Genomic DNA, 24,012 nt, shown 5'->3' on the forward strand with positions numbered 1-24,012 from the left:
TCGATGTATTTTTATATAGACGTTTAACTTCTGCTTTGTTTTAGTGCTGAATTTTTTTAGTGAGAATAAGGTGTGTTTATTTTTCTTATGATGAAATAGGGATTATTCAGTTGATGTTTTGAAAAATAACAAAAGTGCTTCCTGAAAGCAATAAATATTAAAGGACAGTTCATATTTTTGGCTAGTAAATGCCAGCTCTTTTTCTTTCTTTCTCTTTCTTTCTTTCTTTCTTTCTTTCTTTCTTTCTTTCTTCCTTCCTTCCTTCCTTCCTTCCTTCCTTCCTTCCTTCCTTCCTTCCTTCCTTTCTCTTTTTCTTTGCATTCAGAACTGTAGAAGGAACACATTTTACCGTAAAAATGCCTGCTTAGAAAATCTGGAGAAAAGAATTACCGTTTTCTTACTTTGTAGCCCTTTCCACTGGTTTCTTCTTCACGATGGTTAGTGAAACGGGGTGAATTGGCAGCATTTGTTGAAGACACTGGACTTTTTTCTAAAAGGACTTCTAAGCAACAAGTATATTTCTTCCTCTTTAATGATGTTCTCATTATCACAAAAAAGAAAAGGTAGGAACTATGCCGAACACATTTTTCACACTGAAATGGTAGAATTATGCCTGTGTTTCTTTTATTATGCCTAAAAAAGAAATCATTACTTTTTAGTTCTCTTATTTAAATTTTTGACAGCTCTGTTGATTTATAATCCATTGCCTTTTTCTGTGGTTATGATGAACAATTCTTTATTTGTCATGTTAACAGGGTTTTTTTCTTTAAAAAATCTGCTTAGATTAATTCACACTTTAAAAAATCAGTTCTGATTAAGGAATATTATCTTTTCTGCCATTTTTAAAAAACCATGGTAACTTGTTTTTTGAAAAAGAAAACTAATAGAGGGAAAAGATTTTTCATCAGAGTATAGTATACACTAATATTCATATTTATTAATATGGTCATTTTTCTCAGATTTCTTGCTCTTCATTTGAGATTCTATTAAGGAGCGATATGAGATACTGAACCTGGAATCTTACAGATTGGTGATGACATTCAGAGTTGAGAAAAAGAAAAATATGTTGCAAAATGATCTTGTAGTTGTAAAATTGCTTGTATATTAGAAGAAGACTTTCCAAATGCTTTACATACCAGCTAGGTCATGAAATGAACTTTTCTAATCATCAAGCGTGCTGAAAGGCATCCAAGTAATGAGACTTTTTCAAGTCCAAACACCCATAAGTAGCTAATTTTATATACTTTAAGTTTTCTTCATATTAGACAAAATCTGATGGGTTGTTATGCTTTAGTTGAGTGTTTCCTCAGAATAAGTTGTGACCCAAAGGTGGATCCTGTTTGGTTGGAAAGTAGAATTGTAAAATAGTTCCCAGAGGATTAATTTATAATTTTATAAATACTTGAAACTCATTACTTCATGGTAATAATCTCTTAAATATGGCTTCCCCCAGACTTTCTAGAAAAGTTTTGGAGCACTGAAAGGTACTTAATTCTGTCTAGTTCAGCTCACGTTGCAAATTTAACCAGCATATTGTGGGAGCTGTTCAGCCTGGGAGAGCCTTTGACCAGCAGTGAATGAGGTGTTTTTCTAACTTTATCACATTTCTCTCTTTGTGTTCCTTCTAGAATAGTCCAAAATTCGTGATTTCTGGAATAGTCTGTTCCAGAGATTTCTGGAATAGTCTGTTCTGTTTGATGCATGTCATTCCAGGGACAGTGTTGACAGATTTCAGGTTTAAATTCTCTGAGCTGGAATTGGTTTGAATTATTTCACCATGGTCCAGCCCTGAAACATAGAAAAAAATGTCTATGTTGTCTAGAACTCTGTACTTTGGGCACCCTAACCTGCTTCAGTTCTGAAATTATATCTTCCAGAAACCATGCTGGAATAGCATGATCCAAAGGGAAATTTTCCAAAATGTTCTTTGGCCAGATTAGTACATCTCTAACGGTTTTGAAGCACATGGAGGCCAAGTGGATCCCTGTGTCTTTCTAAAATAGAAAGACACAGAAATAGAAATAGAATTTCTATAGAATAGAAATAGAAATTGAATATGTTACTTCTCCCCCCCCCCCGCTTCTGTATTAAGACCTTCAGTGCTTTACAAAATAGCTTTGAAAGGGTATTTCTTCTTGTTCTTTAGTGAATACTGCACTGTTGTTAGTTAATCTGCACTGCCTTAAAATATAGTATATGTGATTTGATTAATTCCGATGTATTTCCTTCGATTATACACAATTAAATCTCTTTTTGAACTGTTGAATTAATTATTTTTAGAACAATTCAGATTACTGTGAAGCTTCATTAATAGAAACATGGATAACTGTCAGAATTGTATGCTCAGATTTTAAGAAAGCTTTCCCCCGCACCCTTTGTTTAACACTCTAGTTATTAGATATTCTTATATAGTATACAGTCCCCTTAGGACATCACTGAAATTCTTTCACCATCTAATGGTTTGTCAGCTCTTGAGATAATCCTGGTAGTGGAATGCAGCTGGACTTCTTAAATATGAAGCCAGCCAAAGGTCACAAACTCTTCAGAATGTTACCTGTGCACATTTTCTGGATAAAATGGAACTTGGGCTGCACATAGCAAAAAAAAAAAAAATATTCAAAACAATAACACCCTTTGTAATTAAACTACTTTTTTGAGTTTCTTAAAAGTTTCGCAGAGTTTTACAGAGGAGTAAAACCAACAAGAGTAAAGCTAAAATGTATTGAAACCTTTGCAATTGTTTGCAATTTAATTGGGAAAAAAACTTTCTAACAGAAAAGGAAAGAAAAAAACATTTTTTGTGTGTATGAGAAGAACTTGGCTGCATTTCTTGGCACGCAGGCAAATTTAACGTGGAAACTACAGTAATAGTTTACTAACAAGCAGTTCCCTAATTTTTCTACTTTTACACTTTTCTGTGTAAAGCCAGCCTGATTGCATATCCATTTTCATACATCTGCTAACCATCTTCTCCAGCAATACATTGTTTATTGAGATGGGGAGGATTTGGCATTACTCATAAGGACTCATTATGTACTGTAAACAAATTAAACTATCTCATTCTAGTGGAATTGAAAAATAGTTGCTTTACAAACCTCAGAATAGCAATTGTTTAGATTAAAAAATTATCTGTATGAATTTTCAGTTGGATCCCACAGACGGTGATGGAGCTAATGCAATATATTTACTAAAGTTGAAGAATTGGGGGGAATTATATGTTTAATGATTCAAAATCAGCTAAACATTACACACACTCATTTATTTGCTTCTTTTTTTTCAGTGAGGATTGAGATTGGATCCAAATTGAGTAACTTGAATTTTAGGTCCTATTAAATCATTTTATTTACCCAAGTGCATTCACTCAGTCAGGAACAAGCATTGTGGAAGTTATGCATATTCTTCATCAAATTTGAATTCCCATGTGATTGGTAATTTATCATTAATAATGTTTTTTGCGGTAAAAAGCCTATTTGTTTGTTTGTTTGTTTGTTTTTCTTTCTTTGTTCCACCAAACAAATATGGCTTCTTGAGGGGGCATACCAATACCTCTTTAAGAGGTAGAGGAACAAACCCTTCCCTCAAGGATGAATTCACCACTGCCAGAATCCATCCACATATAACCCCCCAAGATGGGCTTGGCCAGCTAGGAAAGTGATGGATCTCAAGGGCAGAAGGGGAAGATCACAGTCATAATGACCCCATCATTTCCCTGGGCCCATCAGTTTAAACCATTCTAAGACAACTGTGCAAGGCTGCACCCCAGGCATCTCAGTAACAGTAACAGAGTTGGAAGGGACCCTGGAGGTCAACTATTCCAACCCCCTTGCTCAAACAGGAGACCTGTAAATAGGGATTCATCTCCCCAGGACCTGTATAAATGCCATTATCCAACTAAGAATAAATCCAAGTGATTTTATCCAGCGTAAATCTTCATATTCAAAGAGACAAGAACTATGACTTTGACTATTTTTTTAAAAAAATGAATTTATTATAAGCAAATGAATTTAAACTATATGTAGTCCTTATATGATTAAAGGACAGTAGTTAAACTTGCAAATTTCACATGGCATAGACCCGTGATGGCGAATCTATGGCACGCGTGCCACAGGTGGCACATGGAGCCATTTCTGCTGGCAGGTGAACCATTGCCCTAGATCAGCTCCACCGTGCATGCCACCCGCCAGGCAGCTGATTTTTGGGTCTCTGCCATGCATGCGGGAGACACGCGCGCATGCCTATGCCGCCCTTCCCCTCCCAGGAGTCTCCACATGGCCCATTTTGGATTCCAGGTAAGTACAGGGCTTGGGTGGAGGCTCTGGGAGGGTGAAAAATGGGCCCACTGGAATCCTGGAAACAGGCCGTTTCCAGCCTCTGGAAGGCCGGGGGGACCATTTTCACCCTCCTGGAGGCTCCAGGAGAGCCTCTGGAGTCTCCGGAGGGCGAAAAACTGGCCTACTGGAAGTCCAGAAATGGACTGTTTTCAGCCTCTGGAGGATTCAGGGATGCACATGCATGCACAGGAGGGCAGGGTAGTGTGGGGGGATTGTGCGCGTATGTGCAGGGGGTGGGGCATGTGTGGGGTGTATTGCATTATGGGCGTGGACATACACACGGTATTGCAAACACACGCATGCTTTTGGCACCCGAGGAAAAAAAGGTAAGCCATCACTAGCACAGACAGTTCTAAAAGCAGTACAGATAAAATGCAGCTAGCAGAAATATTTGTTTGTATTAATTATCTGCCCCATAGTCTGTCTCAAAGTTTTTTCAAATCCCAACTTGTATGTATTTTATCATCTGTTTTATATTTGAAAGGGCAAGTTTTTCTCTAGTTATTGCATGTTAATATTTAAAGATTGGTAGTGAGTGATATGAGTTCTATATAAATCCAACTAAGAAGAGTGGTGAGTCTTAACTATCTGGTTAAAATATATAAATTCTACATCATGAGTTTCCATAGTTGTATGCACATTGCATATCCTAATGCTGAATGCACTAAGGTTGAGTAACTGGTATGGGTGGAAAGCCTATGTAACCAATTAGAAAATTTGATAATGCCATAGCTAACCATCTGGTAGAGAGCAGCTTAACATTTTTTAGCAAGAACTCAGTTGAAGCATTTGTATGGATGACTTTTCTCTGAGATTCTGGCATCAGATAATCATTTGTTGCAAAATGAATTATGTGCATATAGTTTCTGCCTTGAAGAGGTCCATTTCAGCTGGAACAATCGGGCTGATGGGACTTACAACATGCCTCCTCTGCCGGTATGAATGGTACAGGCAAATCTCAGTGAGGAGAGACAGTCCTTCAAGTAATCTGGACCCATGCCACAAATGGCTTTAAAGACCTTAAATTGCACCTGGAAGCAGACTGGCAAACAATGCCGCTCATGGAGCAGTAGTGTTACAGGGGCCACTCTGCACCAGTTGTAGCTTTCTAATGCTCTTGAAGGGTAGCCCCATGTAGAGCACATTACAATAGTCCAGCCATGAGATGATTATTGACTGAATGACCGAGCACAGGAAATCCTGGTCCAGGAAAGACCGCAACTGGCATACAACACGCAGTTAGGAATGTTTAAATTAAATACAAGGATGCATACGTTTAAATATGGAATAAACTTTTTCTAAAGGACCCAATATTATCTTGTTATAGCAATAGCACTTAGACTATACACAGTGCTTTACAGCAGGGGTGAAATGTAAAATTTGTTACTAACAGTTCTGTGGGCATGGCTTGGTGGAGGGCGGTAATGTGACTGGGTGGGCGTGGCCAACTTTTTTTTTTAACTTTTAAAAACATTTTTTCTACAACCTCTTTGGCCGAAGAACTTATAGAAAACATGCTTTTAAAGGGTTCTGACGATCCCAGCTGAGCCCTGCGATCATCAGAGGATTTTTTTTTTACTTTTAAAAGCATTTTTTTGGCCGAAGAAAAAAGTAGCAGCTCAGCTGGGATGGAGGGGGGCAGGGATTTTTGCTACCGGTTCTCCGAACCACTCGCCACCTTCGCTACCAGATCAGGCGATGCGGGAGCATTTCATCCCCGCTTTACAGCCCTTTCTAAGCAGTTTACAGATTCAGCATATTGTCCCCAACAATCTGGGTCTCATTTTACCAACCTGGGAAGGATGGAAAGCTGAGACAACTTTGAGCCTGTTGAGATTTGAAGTGTTGGCAGCTGTCAGTCAGCTAGAATAGAACAGAATTAGAATTAGAATTCTTTACTGGCCAAGTATGATTGAACATAGAATAGAATAGAATAGAATAGAATAGAATAGAATAGAATAGAATAGAATAGAATAGAATAGAATAGAATAGAATTTATTGGCCAAGTGTGATTGGACACACAAGGAATTTGTTTTGGTGCATATGCTCTCGGTGTACATAAAAGAAAAAAGAAAAAAAAATACCTTCATCAAAGGTACAACATTTACAACACAAATGATGGTCATAGGTTGCAATTTAACCCTTAATGATAGCAACAAAAAGTTACAGTCATACAGTCATAAGTGAAAAGAGATTGGTGATGAAAACGATGAGAAGATTAATAGTAGTGTAGATTTAGTAAATAGTTTGACAGTGTTGAGGGAATTATTTGTTTAGCAGAGTGATGGCCTTCTGGAAAAAACTGTTCTTGTGACTAGTTGTTCTGATGTGCAATGCTCTATAGCATCATTTTGCTGGTAGGAGTTGAAACAGTTTATATCCAGGATGTGAGGGATCAGTAAATATTTTCACGGCTCTCTTCTTGATTCGTGCAGTATACAGATCCTCAATGGAAGGCAGGTTGGTAGCAATTATTTCTTCTGCAATTCTAATTATCCTCTGAAGTCTGTGTCTTTCTTGTTGGGTTGCAGAACCAAACCAGACAGTTATAGAGGTGCAAATGACAGACTCAATAATTCCTCTGTAGAACTGAATCAGCAGCTCCTTGGGCAGTTTGAGCTTACTGAGTTGGCGCAGAAAGAACAGTCTTTGTTGTCCTTTTTTGATGATGTTTTTGATGTTAATTGTCCATTTTAGATCTTGCGATATGATAGAACCTAGAAATTTGAAGGTTTCTACTGTTGATACTGTGTTGTCAAGTATAGTGAGAGGTGGAAGTATGGAAGGGTTTCTCCTAAAGTCTACCACCATTTCTACAGTTTTTAGTGTGTTCAGTTCCAGATTGTTACGGTCGCACCACAAGGCTAGTCGTTTGACCTCACGTCTATATGCGGATTCGTCATTGTTTCGAATGAGACCAAACACTGTTGTGTCATCTGCGAACTTTAGTAGTTTAACAAGGAATTTGTCTTGGTGCATACGCACCAAGCTTGCAGTATTGCATTCTGACCACCACGGCTCGCTCTTGATAATTGGATCCTTCGTGAATGTTTTGTTTCTTGTTTTCTCTCCTTTACTGAACAGCTAAAAATGTCTGAAAATTAGGCATTGTGGACTGTTCTCTAGAAGTTTGTTGCACACCTGACATGTTTAGCATTAATTTAAATCTAAGCTCCCTTTGACTCCCGTCTCTTTTGGTTCCTTTTATTGACAGTGATGAGAGCTACAATGTTACAGATTACTCCTTAAGGGATCAGTTACTAGTTGAACAGTGTGACAACGAAGAACAGAATTCCTCTCCAGTTAAAAGCAGCACACCAATGCTCTACTCTCGGCAGAGTTCTGTCAATCACCTCTTCAGATTAACTGTCGTGAGTAACCATGCAGGAGAGAAGATTGAACTGCTTTTGGGAACTGAAACTCAGTAAGTAAATGTCACTCAGTAAGTAAATTTCTTTTATTCGTTTTTTTAAAATCTGGGATTCTGGAACAAGATTTTTCCACTCATTGTATTGAAATATATTTTTCTGTTTCTGTTCACCTTTGTTCTGCAAATACATAATAATAGCATAATCTTAAATTATTATCAATTTGCTTATTTTCTTGTTAGTAACTACCATAGGATTACAGATTTTTGAGACAACACATACTATCAAGTTAATTAGAATTAACAGAATAACAGAATTGGAAGGAACATGGAGGTAATCTAGTCTAACCCCCTGCTCAGGCAGGAAACATATCAGACAAATGGTGGTCAAATCTCTTCTTAAAAACTTACAGTGTTGGAGCATCCCACAACTTCTGGAGGCAGGTGTTCCACTGATTAATTGTTCTAACTGTCAGGAAATTTCTCCTTAGTTCTAGATTGGTTCTTTCCGTGCTTAGTTTCCATTCATTGCTGCTGCTTCTGCTTCAGGGGCTTTGGAGAATAAGACTGACCCTCCCTCTTCTTTGTGGCAGCCCCTTAGATATTGGAACTCTTCTATTTTCCCCTAGTCCTTCTTTTCATTAAACTGTACATTCCCAATTCTTGCAACCATTTTTCATATGCTTTAGCCTCCAGCCCCCTGATCATCATTGTTGCTTTTCTCTACACTTTCTAGAATCTCCATATCTTTTTTGTATCATGGTGATTGATGTAGACACATATATTGTGTCCAGTCCCATAATTATCTCTGTTGCTCGTCTGCACTCTTTCTAGAGTCTCCACGTCTTTTTTTTATGTTGTCATGATTAAAACATATTTTGTTTGAATAGCAGCTTTATTCCTTCTTTGATTTTAGACTTTGGGATGCCAAGAGAGCCTTTGCTAATTTTGCCTGAGGGAAGCATATATACTGTATACATATTGTAAAGGCATAACAGTACTATTTGTTCCTTTACTCTGTTTATTACAACCATTATTTGTTAAAAGAAGAAGGTATAAAATCTCTCTAAGTTTATATTTTCAAATTTCGTTGTGTCTCTAAAAGGTTCAGCTTAACCATTGCATTCATTTCATGCACATTCATTTCCTAGGAAATAAACATTATTATTCAGATATTAACTCCAGACTGCAGTGAAGCCATGGAAACTATCTTTTTGAATTCTGTGTAGTCTGGAAAAAGAAGATGATAAAAGAAGCTTCCCTGCCTTGTATGGCTAGACTACATTGAAAGACTATTCATCCTGAGACAGCAACAACAAGAAGCATCTTGTTTTCAATGGTTCAGATTCCATTAAAAAAAAAAAAAGTTCCATTTTGTGGAATGGCTTTGGCATCTGACTAGCTTGCTGAAAATTAAAAGTTTAGATCTGTTTCTTGAATCCGGAATGCAAAAGAACGTGTATGTGCATAAAAGTACGTACATTTTTGCTCAATAGCGTTAGGACATTTCTTCCATTTCAAAAATTAAAATGAACTATGAAGCATCACATTGTGAGATACACAGACAGACGCACATTCCTATAGGATGGCTATAGAGCTACTGATTAAATATTGCAATGTTATTAGATTAAAATGCCAGAATGCCTGTGGTGAATCCAGCCAATTTGAAAATTGGCATAAATAAACCTTTTCAGTCTTTAAAGTCTAATTATCATGAGTTTTTCATTGGAAGAAACGAAGTTTCTTCTAATATTGCTTAGATGTCTGTGCTGTATTTCAAATGACATGACAAGAACCATTAGCATAAGTGTAATTACCTATTTTCTTATGGTTTAAAACTTAATAAGTAGTGATGCATACATATATTTCAGTGCATTTTTCCCAAACAGACTTAATTCAATTTCCTTTATTAAAATCATTGTTTAATATACCATAGCTTTTTCTTCATGTATTGAAACTCAAGTGATTTTATTTTTTGAGGTGATCCATGGAGGCCCTTCCGTTTCAGGAAATGTCCTACATGTATTACAAACCAACCACCTTCAAGATATAATTATCTTTTTTTTTTGTTAGTATGCAACTATATTTCCCTGGGATATATTTTATTACTGCATTAGCAGTGTTGTGAATAATAACAAGGTCTTTTACATAGAAATTTTTGCTTTGGTTAATACCAAAGCATAATTTAAAAAATGTTGTAGTGAAGATATTTGAGGAAGAACAACTTAGATCTTCAATAGCTCCCGGAACATCATCAGGGTAGGAATTAACTGTATCTCTGAAGAGATAGCTTATTAAAATGTGGAGACATCACCCTGGCAACAAAAGTGTGTATAGTCAAGGCTATGGTTTTCTGTGAAAGTTGATAGGATAGGATAGGATAGGATAGGAGATAGGAGATAGGAGATAGGAGATAGGATACTTTATTGGCCAAGACACAAAAAGAATTTGTCTTGGTGCATGCACTCTTGGTGTACATAAAAAAAGATACATTCGTCAAGAATCATAAGGTACAACACTTAATGATAGTCATAGGAAAACAGTCAATATAAATCTTAAGGACACCAGCAATAAGTTTACAGTCATACAGTCATAAGTGGGAGGAGATGGGTGATAGGAACGATGAGAAGATTAATAGTAATGCTTAGTAGCTAGTTTGACAGTGTTGAGGGAATTATTTGTTTAGCAGAGTGATGGCATTTGGGAAAAAACTGTTCTTGTGACTAGTTGTTCTGGTGTGCAGTGCTCTATAGCATCATTTTGAGGGTAGGAGTTGAAACAGTTTCTGTCCAGGATGCGAGGGGTCTGTAAATATTTTCACAGCTCTCTTTTTGACTCATGCAGTATACATGGAAGGCAGGTTGGTAGCAATTATTTTTTCTGCAGTTCTAATCATCCTCTGAAATCTGTGTCTTTCTTGTTGGGTTGCATAACCAAACCAGACAGTTATAGAGGTCCACATGACAGACAATAATTCCTCTGTAGAACTGTATCAGCAGCTCCTTGGGTTGGCGTAGAAAGAAAATTCTTTTGTGCTTTTTTGATGACATTTTTGATGTTGGGTGTCCATTTTAGGTCGTGAGAAATGGTAGGACCTAGAAATTTGAAGGTCTCTACTGTTGATACTATGTTGTCTAATATTGTAAGAGGTGGAAGTATGGAAGGGTTTCTCCTGAAGTCCACCACCATTTCTATGGTTTTGAGTGTGTTCAGTTCCTGATTGTTCTAATCCCACCATGAGGCTAGCTGTTCAATCTCCCGTCTGTATGCGGATTCATCATTTTCTCTAATGAGACCAATCACTGTTGTGTCATCTGCGAACTTCAGTAGTTTAACATATGGATCGTTTGAGATGCAGTCATTGGTGTATATAGAGAAGAGAAGTGGAGAGAGCACACAGCCTTCTGGTGCCCCTGTGCTAATTGTACAGGTATCTGATTCTGCTTAGCTTCACCTGCTGCTTCCTGTCTGTTAGGAAGCTTATGATCCACTTACAAGTCTGTTCAGGTACCTGTAGCTGGTTTAGCTTACTTAGAAGAATGTCTGGAATGATGGTGTTGAATGCTGAACTAAAGTCTACAAAGAAGACCCTTGCGTAGATCTTTGGAGATTCAAGATGTTGTAGGATGTAGTGCAGAGCCATATTAACAGCATCATCTCTTGATCTATTTGCTCAGTATATAAATTGCAGGGGGTCTAACAGCAGATCTGTGATGGTTTTCAAGTGGGATAGCACTTGAAAGTTTTCATAACTACAGATGTTAGAGCAACTGGTCTATAGTCATTCAGTTCCTTGATGGTGGGCTTCTTCAGCACTGGGATGATAATAGAGCATTTGAAGCAAGAAGGAACATAGCACATCTCTAGTGATTTATTGAAGATACAGGTGAAGATGGGAGCCAATTGGTCAGCACAAACTTTTAAGCAAGAAGGAGTTACCTTGTCTGGGCCTGGAGCTTGTGGACTTCATAGCATAGCATAGCTATGCTATGCTGGCTGGAGAATTCTAGGAGTTGAAGTCCACAAGTCTTAAAGCTGCCAAGTTTGAAGACCTCTGTTCTAGAATGAGATCCTCCCACCCCAGAAATATGGATGGCCCCCACTGTGCTGTTATTTAGATGAGCTGTGAACATTTGGCCCCCTATCAAGTCCTTTGGTGAGGAAAAATGAGACTCTCACTTTATTGACTTTGACATCTTTTATCTTTTATTGATTTCATTGGAATTTCTTCGTTGATTGTTGTGTGCCACCCAGTTATTAAGAATCAGGTGGCATAAGAATAGGAATAGGAATAACAGGACAGGATAGGACAGGACAGAATTCTTTATTGGCCAAGTGTGATTGGACACACAAGGAATTTGTCTTTTGTGCATATGCTCTCAGTGTACATAAAGCGAAAAAAATAAAAAAATACATTTATGCATTATAAAATACAACACTTAGTCATAGGTTACTAATAAGCAATCAAATCATACTAGGAAACAAACAGAACAATATGAATCATAAAAATACAAGCAACAAGGTTATAGTCATAAGTGGGAGGAGATAGGTAATAGGAACAATGAGAATAATAATAGTAATACAGTCTTAGTAAATTGTTTGACAGTGTTGTGGGAATTTGTTTTTTAGCAGAGTGATGGCATTCGGGAAAAAACTTTTAATCATTAAATCAACTAAATCAAATTTAGTTAATCATTCTGTCCAGATTTAAAAGGCTTTCACATCTGCAGCCATTCTATCTTACTAGGGAGCAACCTACATCCCACTTGTCCCAATGCAGATCTTAATCACCTCTACTGAGTCACTTCTTTGGCCTGGGGCAGAGTTGAACTCAGGTAACATCAACATAGAGATAGTAACTTTACTCCATGCTAATGAATTACCTTCCAGAGCATCTGAGAGTTTTATCTGCCCCACCCCTGCCAACTAATATCGGCCACTTAAGGAACAGAAGAAGTAGCACAATGTGGTGCTGCCCACTCCAAAGTCTCCTGTACAGTTCATAAAGATATTTATGGTATCGAAAGTCAAAGAGAGATCCATAAAGATTAGGAGGATCATTGTCTTCTGTCCTAGTCTTATCAGTGCAGCCTTTCCAATTAATACAAGTCTATATGATCTGTTTTCTCCAGGAGTTTCTATATCCTGCTTTCCCCCATGTCATTTTAAAAGGAAAGCTTGCTAATGCACACATCCACCACATATGATAGTACGTTCCCTTAGTTTGTTTGCATTTCCAGCAATCGGGTGATCTATTCGGGAACATTTTGGCCAATCTCGCTGGTGGAAGGTGCCATCTGTAAAACATTTTATGCAATAGCAAAAAATATTGGATTAGAACAAGAAAGTGGCTTGAGGAGATGATCAAACAGCAAATAGAATTGAAACTGGAATTATTCTTATTAGGCATACTTACAGGAAATTACAATAAAAAACTCACAATACTTAATATTACATAATAAAAACCGCAGCCAGAATTGTGTCTGCACAAAACTGGAAAAACAATACTATACCATCAGAGGAAAGTGCGATAAGAAAAGTACTGGAGTGCGCTGATATGGATAGACTGACAAAAGAAATAAAAGATAAAGGAGAACAGTACTATTTGGTATGGAATGTATGGTACAAATGGTTAGAGGATAGGTCTAAAAGTTAAGATAATATCAAATAAAGAAGACTTAGGAGTTAGAAAATAGTAATAAATCTGTATAAATATATAAGACACAAAATGTATGTTTATAAATCAGTATATTAATATATTAGTATGTATAAAGGATAATGGAACCACATGTATAGATATAGATGTAAAAGAAACAATGGACATAGCGGATGTATACCTCTACAGAAATGTTGCAAAGAGGAAAATTGTTAAAAATTATTAAAAACTGTTTAATAAAAAATATTTTAAAAAAATAAAAGGGAAGCTTGACCATTAGACAATCTTTTAAAAATATGTGTAATATAAATAAATACATGCCATGAAAAAGAGGAACATTAAACATTCATAATGTTTTCCCCTTTCTTTATTTAGGAATGAGAGAGCTCGCTGGATTACTGCACTTGGACAAAGCAATGATAGAAGAACCAAGGAAAGGACAAGTAAGGAAGGAATGAGAAAATTATTTGGAGTTTTAATGTGAGCTTCAGTGACCATTGATAAAAAACTAAATCTAACTAGGTTTCTGATGTGGGTTTTTTTTTGGCCTCAGCCCATATTTATCTATCTACTTTGAATAATAGACAGTAGAGACTCTGTTATAAGTATCTAATTTCCTTTGATTGTTGTTTTTTTTTTAGTTTTCATGTGCGATTGAATAAGACTTAAGAACTTTTCAAGGATGCCCCCTACTGGTCTATAGCTTTGGATGTAATTGATGGTTAAAAATGATTTTACCTGAACGTTTTTGATCTTGCTTCTTTTTGTATGCTGTCTGATTCTCCTGGATTTGCAAAAAAAAATCAAGAATTTTCCATTTGAAGAGAGTTTGGAAACTCTGCATGCAGAGAAACTTAAGTCCTACTGAATATGTTTATAATTGCTTCACCTTTAAAGTGAATTCCTGAGCTTCTGAAATTCACCATATGACTCAATGAATACTATTTTTCCCCCTCAGCATTGACTCAGGTAGAAGTTATCAGGTCATATACTGCCAAGCAACCTGATGAATTATCCCTCCAGGCTGCTGATGTTGTTCTTGTTGATCAAAAAGTCCAAGATGGTAAGTAAAGGGCTTTCCCAGTTGTTTAGTGGCTGTAAAACCCTTTTAAATGCAAAGCTCTTTAGCATCTGTGCTATACATTACTCTGTATCATTTATTATAGAGTTAGGATTTCTTCTTTGAGATTTAATATGTAAGAACCAGTTTTGCTTGTTTAAGATATTACGCTATGATGATTGAGGTTCATGTTTCATTCTGTTTTTGTCTACATAAGTAAAATGTGGATTATCTCAACATTACCTTCTTTGGGCATTTTTTCCAAGTATGTGGGAAAACCATAGATGGAATAAAAGTTCATATACATTTATTTATTTAATTTTATTTATTTATTTATTGAATTTATATAGCCACCTATTCGCCCATGGCGACTCAAGGCAGCTTACAGAATATAAAACCATATTTAAAACAATAAAACTAATAAAAAGAATCAAATAAATTAGTATAGTATAATATAATAAAATCACCCCCTGCCCCAGAGACAGCAGATCACACGGGCCATTTAATGATCTCCATCCCACTCTAGGTTCCCCAGGCCCCAGTTTGCTCAAATAGAAACATTTAATTTGAAAACATCTTTCTGAAGGGCTTTCTGAAAGTCATTTATGTAAGCAAAATGAGTATTAACAAAATACCACACTTTATCTTTTACTTATGCTTTCAATAAAAGCTGCAGTACTTGCCTTAAAAATGTAATGAAAGTATCTGACCCTGTAATTTTACCTAACCAGGTTTGATGGGATGTTCAGAAAAGTCACTTGACCGAAAGCGGCAGAAATATATTGGATGTTTCTAAGTAACCACAAAAAAGGAATGCAAAATATACTGAAGGCTTAATGATTAATCTTAACGAACATTAAGCTTTGCAAATTCAAATTAATGCTTACTTTAATTGATGGTACATGAAAGAAAATAAATGTTCTTTCCTCCCCAATCCCTTTGGGACCCAGAGTATTTGGAATGTGTGCTTTTGGTAACATTATATGTATTGCTGTTCAGAAAGTTAATTACATAGCACTTCTGTATTTCACAACTGTGTTAGTTAATGATTATCCCTTACAAAGCAGCCAAAATAATACAGTTGGTCCTTGCTTAATGTCTGTTTGTTCAGTGAGCATTCCAAGTTATGATAGAGCTGAGCAAAGGGATTTATAATTAGTCCTCAAAGTTCTGGCATTGCAATATTTCTGTGCTCGCATGATCAAAATGAGTGCCCCTGGCGTTCACCCACATTAATTTTTTTATTAAATGTATATGTAGCCCATCTCACTGTTAAGTAACTCTAGGTGGTTTACTACAGCATTAAAAAGCCATATTAAATAATTAAAATATTAACGGCATTGAACATGTTTACAACCACTTTTTTACCACCCGCCTACCCAACTGCCAGCTGCCCCCAACGCTCTGCTCTGGCCATCGCTGCTGCACTTACCACTATTCTGTTGCCTAGGGCTTCCTTTTATGATGCATTCTTTTGTATTTGTTCAAGAATTGTCTTGAAGGTAATTGTCCTACTTAAAAAACACTGCTATGGCATTTATCAATGCTTACCTGGTTTCATTCTATACAAGCTGATGGTTCCTAACCAGTTTGATGTAAGACAAAAATATAGTCTTTGGGTACTTTAACTTTATTAAATTATGTCCAGAGGCCAAATAATTTTAAGTCTTTGATAAAGGAGTCCAAGGGGGATCAGGGTTTAATGTAATGATATCAGCATGTCCATTAAACTTTATCCTTTGAAATAATTCAGTTCTCTGCTTTGGAATGCAAAGCCACTCTTCCCTTATCCACTGATACATATATATATATATATAAGAGTTCTGTCTCTTATCTCCAAAGGAAGTTATTAACTAGACAGATGGTGGAGAGGTAAAGACATCGTTATAACTCCTGGTGATTATGCTACATTTACTTTTCTATTGACCTTCCCCTGAAGGAAAAAAAATGCAGGTAAAGTAGAACTGATGCAGTCCTGGATGTGCTTGTGCAGCAGAGCTTGTAAATTCATAGTGGCTAGTTTTGGGACTCAAGGGGTGCAAGCTCCCTATCCTATTTTAATAAATCATTGAGTATCACTAATTACTGGAGGGTGTAATACCTCAAGATTTATTAAATTAATGGTCTTTGTGAACCCAGCTGCATATATTAAATGCAATATTAAACTCAGTAGAGCTCCATTGGATCTGACAAGTTTCTTTATCCTTATGGTGGCTTTTAATGTGTTTAATCCCTTTTGCACTTCATCGCAGGTTGGTATGAAGGAGAGCGATTGCGTGATGGAGAAAGAGGCTGGTTTCCAATGGAATGTGCCAAGGAGATCACATGTCAAGCCACAATTGACAAAAACATGGAAAGAATGGGACGTTTGCTGGGCCTAGAAACTAATGTATAAAGTTGTCTCTAATACATGTACTCTAGAATTTGCACTAAAGTCAATGGCATTTTGGTCTCCCCCTCCCCATTTTATGTTGGTAGCAGATCAGATATAAGAAAATAGATTTTTAAGAATGGAAGAAATTAACCCAATTCAAGGCAAATAAGGGTTCTTCTGAATCAATTTCTACACAATAAACTTTGTTTTTAAACTTTTCTAAAAATAAATGTTGATTTATTGATAGCATATGTTGATAGCATATCAACTGTCTATTTACAGTATTTACAAAATATTCCTGTATTTTATATCTAATATACCTTTGTTCTAAAAACTAGTTCTGTAGTCCATTCATTTCACCTTATATTTTAATTTAATAAACAGTTTCCCTTGCTTTCACTCCTACAATCAACATTTTGAATTGGATCAGGCTTCTGTTATGTGTGCAGTTGCTGTGGTACACATGATTGAGCTAGTTGTTTGCATATTTTGAGGTAGACAAAGGCTGTTGAGAACCATGAACATTGATTATTACTCTTCCAACTGATTTCAGTTGAACTGAAACACAATTGATTTCATAGCATATACTGTGATAATTGGAGACATATGGTGAATAAAGACACAGAGACTACAGCCATGGCGAAGACCAAGGAACAGTGCATAGACTGGTTCCACTTATCCAGACTTCAGATAAGGAGGCGATGGGAAATTGCCCACACATGCTCAGGGTGGTTGCTCCTCACGAGACTTGAAGACAGGATTCTTTGCGAGTTTCAGTGCCAGGAGACAATGTGATCACCCATTTTGCTTAGAACTATGATGGAACCTTTTAAAGGACATTTAAGTTAAGTTAAGTTAAGGGCCGCGGTGTGGCTCAGGCTGTAAGAAGCCTGTTATTTATTTATTATTTATTTATTATTTATTATTTAAATTTGTATACCGCCCTTCTCCCGAAGGACTCAGGGCGGTTCACAGCCAGGTAAAAATACAATACAATAAATACAAATTAAAATACAATTAAAAAACTTATTAAAATTGGCCAGGATTAAAATTTGGAGCTAAAAACCCATTAAAACCCATTAAAACACTAACCCAGTCCAGCGCAGATGAATAAGTAGGTTTTAAGCTCGCGGCGAAAGGTTCGGAGGTCCGGAAGTTGACGAAGCCCAGGGGGGAGTCCGTCCCAGAGGGCGGGAGCCCCCACAGAGAAGGCCCTTCCCCTGGGCGTCGCCAGACGACACTGTCGCGCCGACGGCACCCTGAGGAGCCCCTCTCTGTGAGAGCGCACGGGTCGGTGAGAGGTATTCGGTAGCAGTTTTTTTTATTAAAACAGCTGCCTGCAATTACTGCAGGTTCTAATCCCACCAGGTCCAAGGTTGACTCAGCCTTCCATCCTTTATAAGGTAGGTAAAATGAGGACCCAGATTGTTGGGGGGGCAATAAGTTGACTTTGTAAATATACAAATAGAATGAGACTATTGCCTTACACATTGTAAGCCGCCCTGAGTCTTCGGAGAAGGGCGGGATATAAATGTAAACAAAAAAAAAAAAAGTTCACAAACTTCACTTTCTAATTACTTTTGCAGATTACCTATTAGCCATCTTAAATCTTAAATCTATTAGAGACCTTTGTAACAACAAGACTGAAAAGTCTATCCTGGGCAAAACTCTGAACAAATTACAATTTTTAAAAAAAAAAAAGTTTTTACAAAAAATATCTTTTGATTTCTGGTCCATATACCAGAAAAAGATGCTACAGTGCAGTCACAGGTGGGAAGAAATGAGCGACAGGAACGATGAGAAGACCAATAGCAATAGTAATGCAGTCTAATGTGAATAGTTTGACAGGGAATTATTTGTTTAGCAGAGTGATGGCGTTTAAGAAAAAACTGCTTTTGTATCTAGTTGTATTGGTGTGCAGTGCTCTATAGCATCGTTTTGAGGGTAGGAGTTGAAACAATTTATGTTAACAATGTTGAATCAGAACCAGTCCCTTGAATTGGACAAAAAATGCCCTTATTTTTGAAACTTCATTAATTTCCTTCTCCTGCTCGCCTTTGCTGTTTTGTCAAAAATTTAGCAATTCTCCCCTCGACCTACTGCCCAGGGATGAAGAAGCCATTCCATCAGTAACTTGGTAATAGTGGGGAAAAAAACTGTTTATTAAAAAAAAACAACCTTGCCCATGGTATTCAGACTGAACAGTTGTAAGCTTGGAGTGAGGTATTAGACCACCCAAAAGTCCTCTGAAAAAGCTACAAGCAAAAGAAACACTATTATTCTGGTACTGGCAAATGCTACTTAACAAATCATGTTTAAGTCTATCAGACATTATTCTGCTTAAGGCTGCATTAAGCATCCTTCTGCAGAAGTTTCTTTTGCTGCTTTATGATGGGATGAATACATAATTCATACAAAAAAGGGAAGATGTTTGTGGCCTATAAGAATACAATGGACATCTATGAGGACTCCAACAAATATGTAAACATGGTTGCTAAATTGATTCCAAGTTATTTAGACAACTGACTTTGTGCTAGCCACCAATACCCTGAAAACTGGTGCTTTATTTAAGAGGCACCCCAAATTCTTCCGCTCTGGTGTGAAGTGAAAACTGCACTGAGAAGTTATCTTAGTTGTGGTGGTACAAGTAGTATTGCAAGAGACATCCCTGGTGCCTGCATTATGCATATTAAGTGGAATAGAAAATATTGTGGCATTTTATCACAAGAAAAACAACATTGCAATTAACATTTGAGGGTGGGGGAGAGGAAGAATGGATGGGAGTAGGTTGAAACATTTAATACTGTATATTTTCAATGTATATACAAAGCAAGCATTTATCGTTGGTGTGTAATATGACATGGTAAGTTTATTGACATTTCAATTTTTAAAAAAAATCTTTTTAATTAGTCTTTTCCATGCATCCCCAAATCACTTTTTTTTCAAAATACAGAAGTAATTAATTTTAAAAACCATTTAATTATTCAAAAACATCCATGTAATGGAAATTTTCCAGTTTAAGGGGAAATAATCCCATACATTATTTTAAATGGGTTAAGAATTGTAGCAGTGCTTGAGATGGACTATAATCTACTCTAAACTTCCTTTTTCTACTTTAAAGCACTAAAAACATGACTTGACTTAATATATGCTAGCTGTGATAACTTTACCTCATTGATTTCAAGTTGTTTTTAGCAACAAGCTTTTTAATCAAAGCAGCCTATTGGATTGTGAAAGCTATATTGGTCTTCCTTTTTCCCTTCTTAAATGACTCTTGTATTTTTATTAAGACTTTGAAAATACTTTTTATCACATGATATACAGAAGAATTAATTTGTATTTATAGTCACAATTTATCAATTTAAATTTGTAATGCGTTTGCTTATGTAAATAGGCATGGCATTTTACTGACATATTTTAGCAATTCTGAACTTTTTAAAGCATTTAATAAGAAATATCTTCAAAAATTCCATGAAGTTAATATATGGTCCAGAATAAAGCATAAAGCAACTTTATGTTTATTTAGCAACTTTATTTAGGTTTCCATCAAAATGACAGATGACTGTATTGGGGGTATTGGAAGGAAAATCCATCTGGTTCAGTTCTGAGCTGGGAGAAAAACACTGGAAATAACATGAAGTCTGATTGGAAAGGTGGTTTATTGAACAGAAGCACAAAGATAATTCTGAGTCAGCAGAACGAATGGTTGAATGTGTGGCTAGATCTTTATAGGTTTCTGTGACTTTGACGTTTGTGCTGTTCTGGAGGTAGTGCAATGAAGGGGCTTGTGTTCTGAAAGGGTGTTGGGCAATTCCTATTGTGGCTAATGGTTTTTGTCCTGTGTTAGATCTTGGGTGAGGGGCTGCTTCTAATCCTACCATTCTGCCTTTGTTAACTGTTTGCAAGGAGTTTCGAAATAATCTGGTTTTGAATGGATTTCTGCCTGCAGTAGTTCTTTGCTTATGAATAGAGCTATCTAGATAGCTGTCGTCTTCTTTCAATAAACTCTTTATCTCTTAAGTGCTGGCAGCTGCTGTGGGCTGTTAAAGACTTGGGGGCTATTTCCTGCCTCTAAAAACATGTTTCTCCATTTCTCACTTAGGGAAATATTTTGCCTTTTTGAATGTTCTCCAAAATATTTCATTCTTCTGGGGTGAGGTGGAGGCTTCCCACAGGGTGGCAGTTTAGGGCTGTAGATGGCTATTTTCTATCTCTTTCTATCTCTTTTTATGTAAATAAATCTTTGTTTCCAAACAGAATATTTAGTTACATTTTGTTTACAAGGAAACCAGAAATGCTTCTGCACAGAGAAAATGCAGTAGGTAGACAAGGCAGATCTCACACAGCACTATCACATTTCTTTACCTCTTAGAAAAGCAACAAAAATGCCACTATAGGCATAAAATGCTTAAAAGGCAAGAAGGAACGTAGATAACATAATAAGTGATAATTGGAACTGAGAAAATCTTAAGTCAGATAATAGGAGAGAGACAATAACCATTATTCTGGTATTCAGTTTCTGTACACTTAATAAAACCATTTTCTTTTTAGTCTCACCTTCATTACTTCTTTATCTCTAATCTCATGTGTGACTTGCATAAGGGGTTGTATAATTGACCCTGTCTAGGTTTGCTATTGCAGTTTATTTTGGTTTGCTAGCACCAAAATAAACATAACTTGTGCTACTGGAAGATTCCATCTGTTTATTAAATGAAATGTATTCTCTGATCTGGTGTTATAAGTGGGATGAACAGAATAAAGGAGTGGTAGTAGCATTTCTTCAATAAATACCATACTCTGCTAAGGTAAATATTGCTCATGATTAGGTTAGCTCTGTATCTAATAAAACAGCATTACTTGCTCAATTTTTAGTGGTGACCCTTTATCCATGTACAGTGTTTCCCCAAAAATAAGATAGGGTCTTGTTTTCTTTTGACTCCCGAAATATGGCCTTGGCCTTATTATCGGGTGTCTTATTATTTATTATTTGAGGAGTTTCTGGCAAGCCTGTACGCAAGCAAGCTCCGTGCGATTGGCTTTCGGAAAAAGGATTGTGGGAGATCGGGGTGGTGGTGGTTTGGGGAGGAGTCTTATCTGCAGACCGATATGAAAGGAGGGCAAAGGGGCAGGAGAAGCATGGCAGGGCAGCCTGGGGGTCTTCTTGGACCTTCTCTTCCCCCCACCCCACTTCCCTGGCTGCCAAGAAAGTTGGCTGGACTGGGCTGGGGTTGCATAGCCTCTCTCAAAGTGACCAAGGGGGCCAGGGTGGGGGTCTCTGCCCCGAGGATCACCCAGCCAGCCTTGCCGTTCTCCCAAGCACCCCACCACCAGCCAGGGATGGGGTGGGATGGGGGTTGGTTGTAGCTCTTGGAGCTGAAGCAGAGAACAAAAGGCCAAGAAATTTAAAAGAGAGAATCTAAGATGCCAAATCTCAAGTTACACACTGCTCGGGTGTGGGGGAGGGAGGAAAGGGGAGCAGGAGAAGGGTTGGCTTGGATTGCAAAAGCCACAGACTGGCTCCATTGCCTTCCTCTTGAAGAGCCTGCAGGGCAAACAGGAGATCTGGGGTTTGGGCGAGAGGCAGGATTCTTGCTTCTCCGCCACTCCACCCTTCCCCACCTGCCACTCCCCCTCACTGGCCGAGATTGGAAAGCCAGATTCGGGGAGCTGAACGAGCTGCTGTCATCCAGGAGAACATGAGAAATGGGCGCTCTCGCAGCACCTCCTCTCTCTCTTTTCCTCCCAAGTGGCAGTCGTGTCTGGCTCACCAAATCTGGCCTGCTGATCTCGGACGACAGTGGCTCTGATGTTCCCCCTCCCTTTCCCCTCTGCACATGCGTCTTAAGTATTTTAGGGGGAGGGCTTATTTTCGGGGGTGGGTGGGCTTATTTTAGCGCATGCACTCAAAAGCCCATTTGGGCTTATTATCCGGACCTGTCTTAGTTTCGGGGAAACACGGTAAGTCTGCATCTGATCAGTGTAGAATGGAAAGTCTTGTTTGCATTACTACCAACATATCACGTGGTCCAGTTTTGCAATTCTTCAATTGTCCAGTCTGCACCCATGGGACACAAGCTTACAGCTCGCGTATCTTCATGCAGGCACAGTCCATTCATTCATTGGTTGGTTTTGAAGGTGCTGACCATCTGGGCTGAGTGCAAGGGTCCACCTCATGATGGATTCCACATCCGCTCTGACCACTTCTATACTATCAGTGTCACTTCTCTCATTTTATCTTGAATCGGGGCGACTTGAAGGCCTTCCAGATGTCTTTGTTTGCAATATGATCCAGCTGGGTGACCCTTCCCCCATGATCATCTGCTTATTTGTATTTTCATTCTGTGCAGTGCCTGTTCACGTCTCTTTGTTGGCCAGCATTCTGCCCCATAGAGGGCCACTGGATGGGTAACCATGTGGTAGATCTTCGATTTAAGGCACAGCAGGATCTTCCAGATGTAGAGGATGCCAGTGACCTGGCACTACTTCAGTCAGGAGCACTCACTTGTGCACAGGCATCTAGAAGTGTGTCACCATCTGTTATGCAGGATACAAGGTAACAAGGTTGACTGATTGTACCATCTGTCTGGATGCTAAATTCCAGGTATTCAGTTCTTGCCAAATTAAGTTGCAGTCCAAAGTCATTGAGGCATATCCTCCATTGGTTAATCAGTTCCTCAATTCCATCCCGGATTCCATTCTGGGTAGAATAGAAATAATAGATCCAAATATCTGACTAAGACATTAATTCAGTCTGAAAAGGAATGTCTGCTGCTTCCCAGTATTGCCGAAGGGGCTGGATTATCAAAGATTGAATCAAGGGAGATTACATTTAGGATGATGTAGAGTATCTATGGCTTCCAAGCCAATAGACATATCTGGAAGTAGCATATCTATACAACAATGAAGAATTCCAGTTCCTGGATCAGAAAGCATCTGATCATAAGATCTTACAGGGGGTTTTTTTTTGCTTTTGTTATGAAAAATTTGCATGCTGCCAGGAAATTTCTGGAAATGAAGACCACACATCTTAAAAGTTGCTAAGTTTGAAAAACACAGTCTTGTACAAGTAAAATTTTGGCAGGCACAGGGGAAAGATAGATGTTGAAGTAATGGCAGGCATGGTCCTGATTTCCTTCAGCAAAAAGATCAAGCTCCAACTCGCTACAAGAATTTGGCTTCAGTTCTGATGGGACTGCAAAGTTTAGTCAATTATAATTGATAAGC

General features: G+C 37.7%; 1 protein-coding gene across 3 annotated transcripts in view; it reads left to right on the plus strand.

Moving 5' to 3' along the window:
• The window catches only part of ARHGEF26 (Rho guanine nucleotide exchange factor 26), a 52,015-nt gene extending 34,068 nt beyond the window's left edge, over positions 1 to 17,947 (plus strand). For all 3 annotated transcript variants that reach the window (XM_058188513.1, XM_058188515.1, XM_058188514.1), the window contains exons 11-15: positions 409 to 563; positions 7,546 to 7,755; positions 13,730 to 13,797; positions 14,313 to 14,417; positions 16,667 to 17,947. In XM_058188513.1, coding sequence (XP_058044496.1) covers positions 409 to 563; positions 7,546 to 7,755; positions 13,730 to 13,797; positions 14,313 to 14,417; positions 16,667 to 16,809 — 681 coding nt within the window. In that variant the 3' untranslated portion in view covers positions 16,810 to 17,947. The remainder of the gene's footprint in view (positions 1 to 408; positions 564 to 7,545; positions 7,756 to 13,729; positions 13,798 to 14,312; positions 14,418 to 16,666) is intronic.
• The last annotated feature ends 6,065 nt before the right edge of the window (positions 17,948 to 24,012 follow it).

This window comes from Ahaetulla prasina, chromosome 6 (genome assembly GCF_028640845.1).
Source record: "Ahaetulla prasina isolate Xishuangbanna chromosome 6, ASM2864084v1, whole genome shotgun sequence".
NCBI classification, from domain to species: domain Eukaryota; kingdom Metazoa; phylum Chordata; class Lepidosauria; order Squamata; family Colubridae; genus Ahaetulla; species Ahaetulla prasina.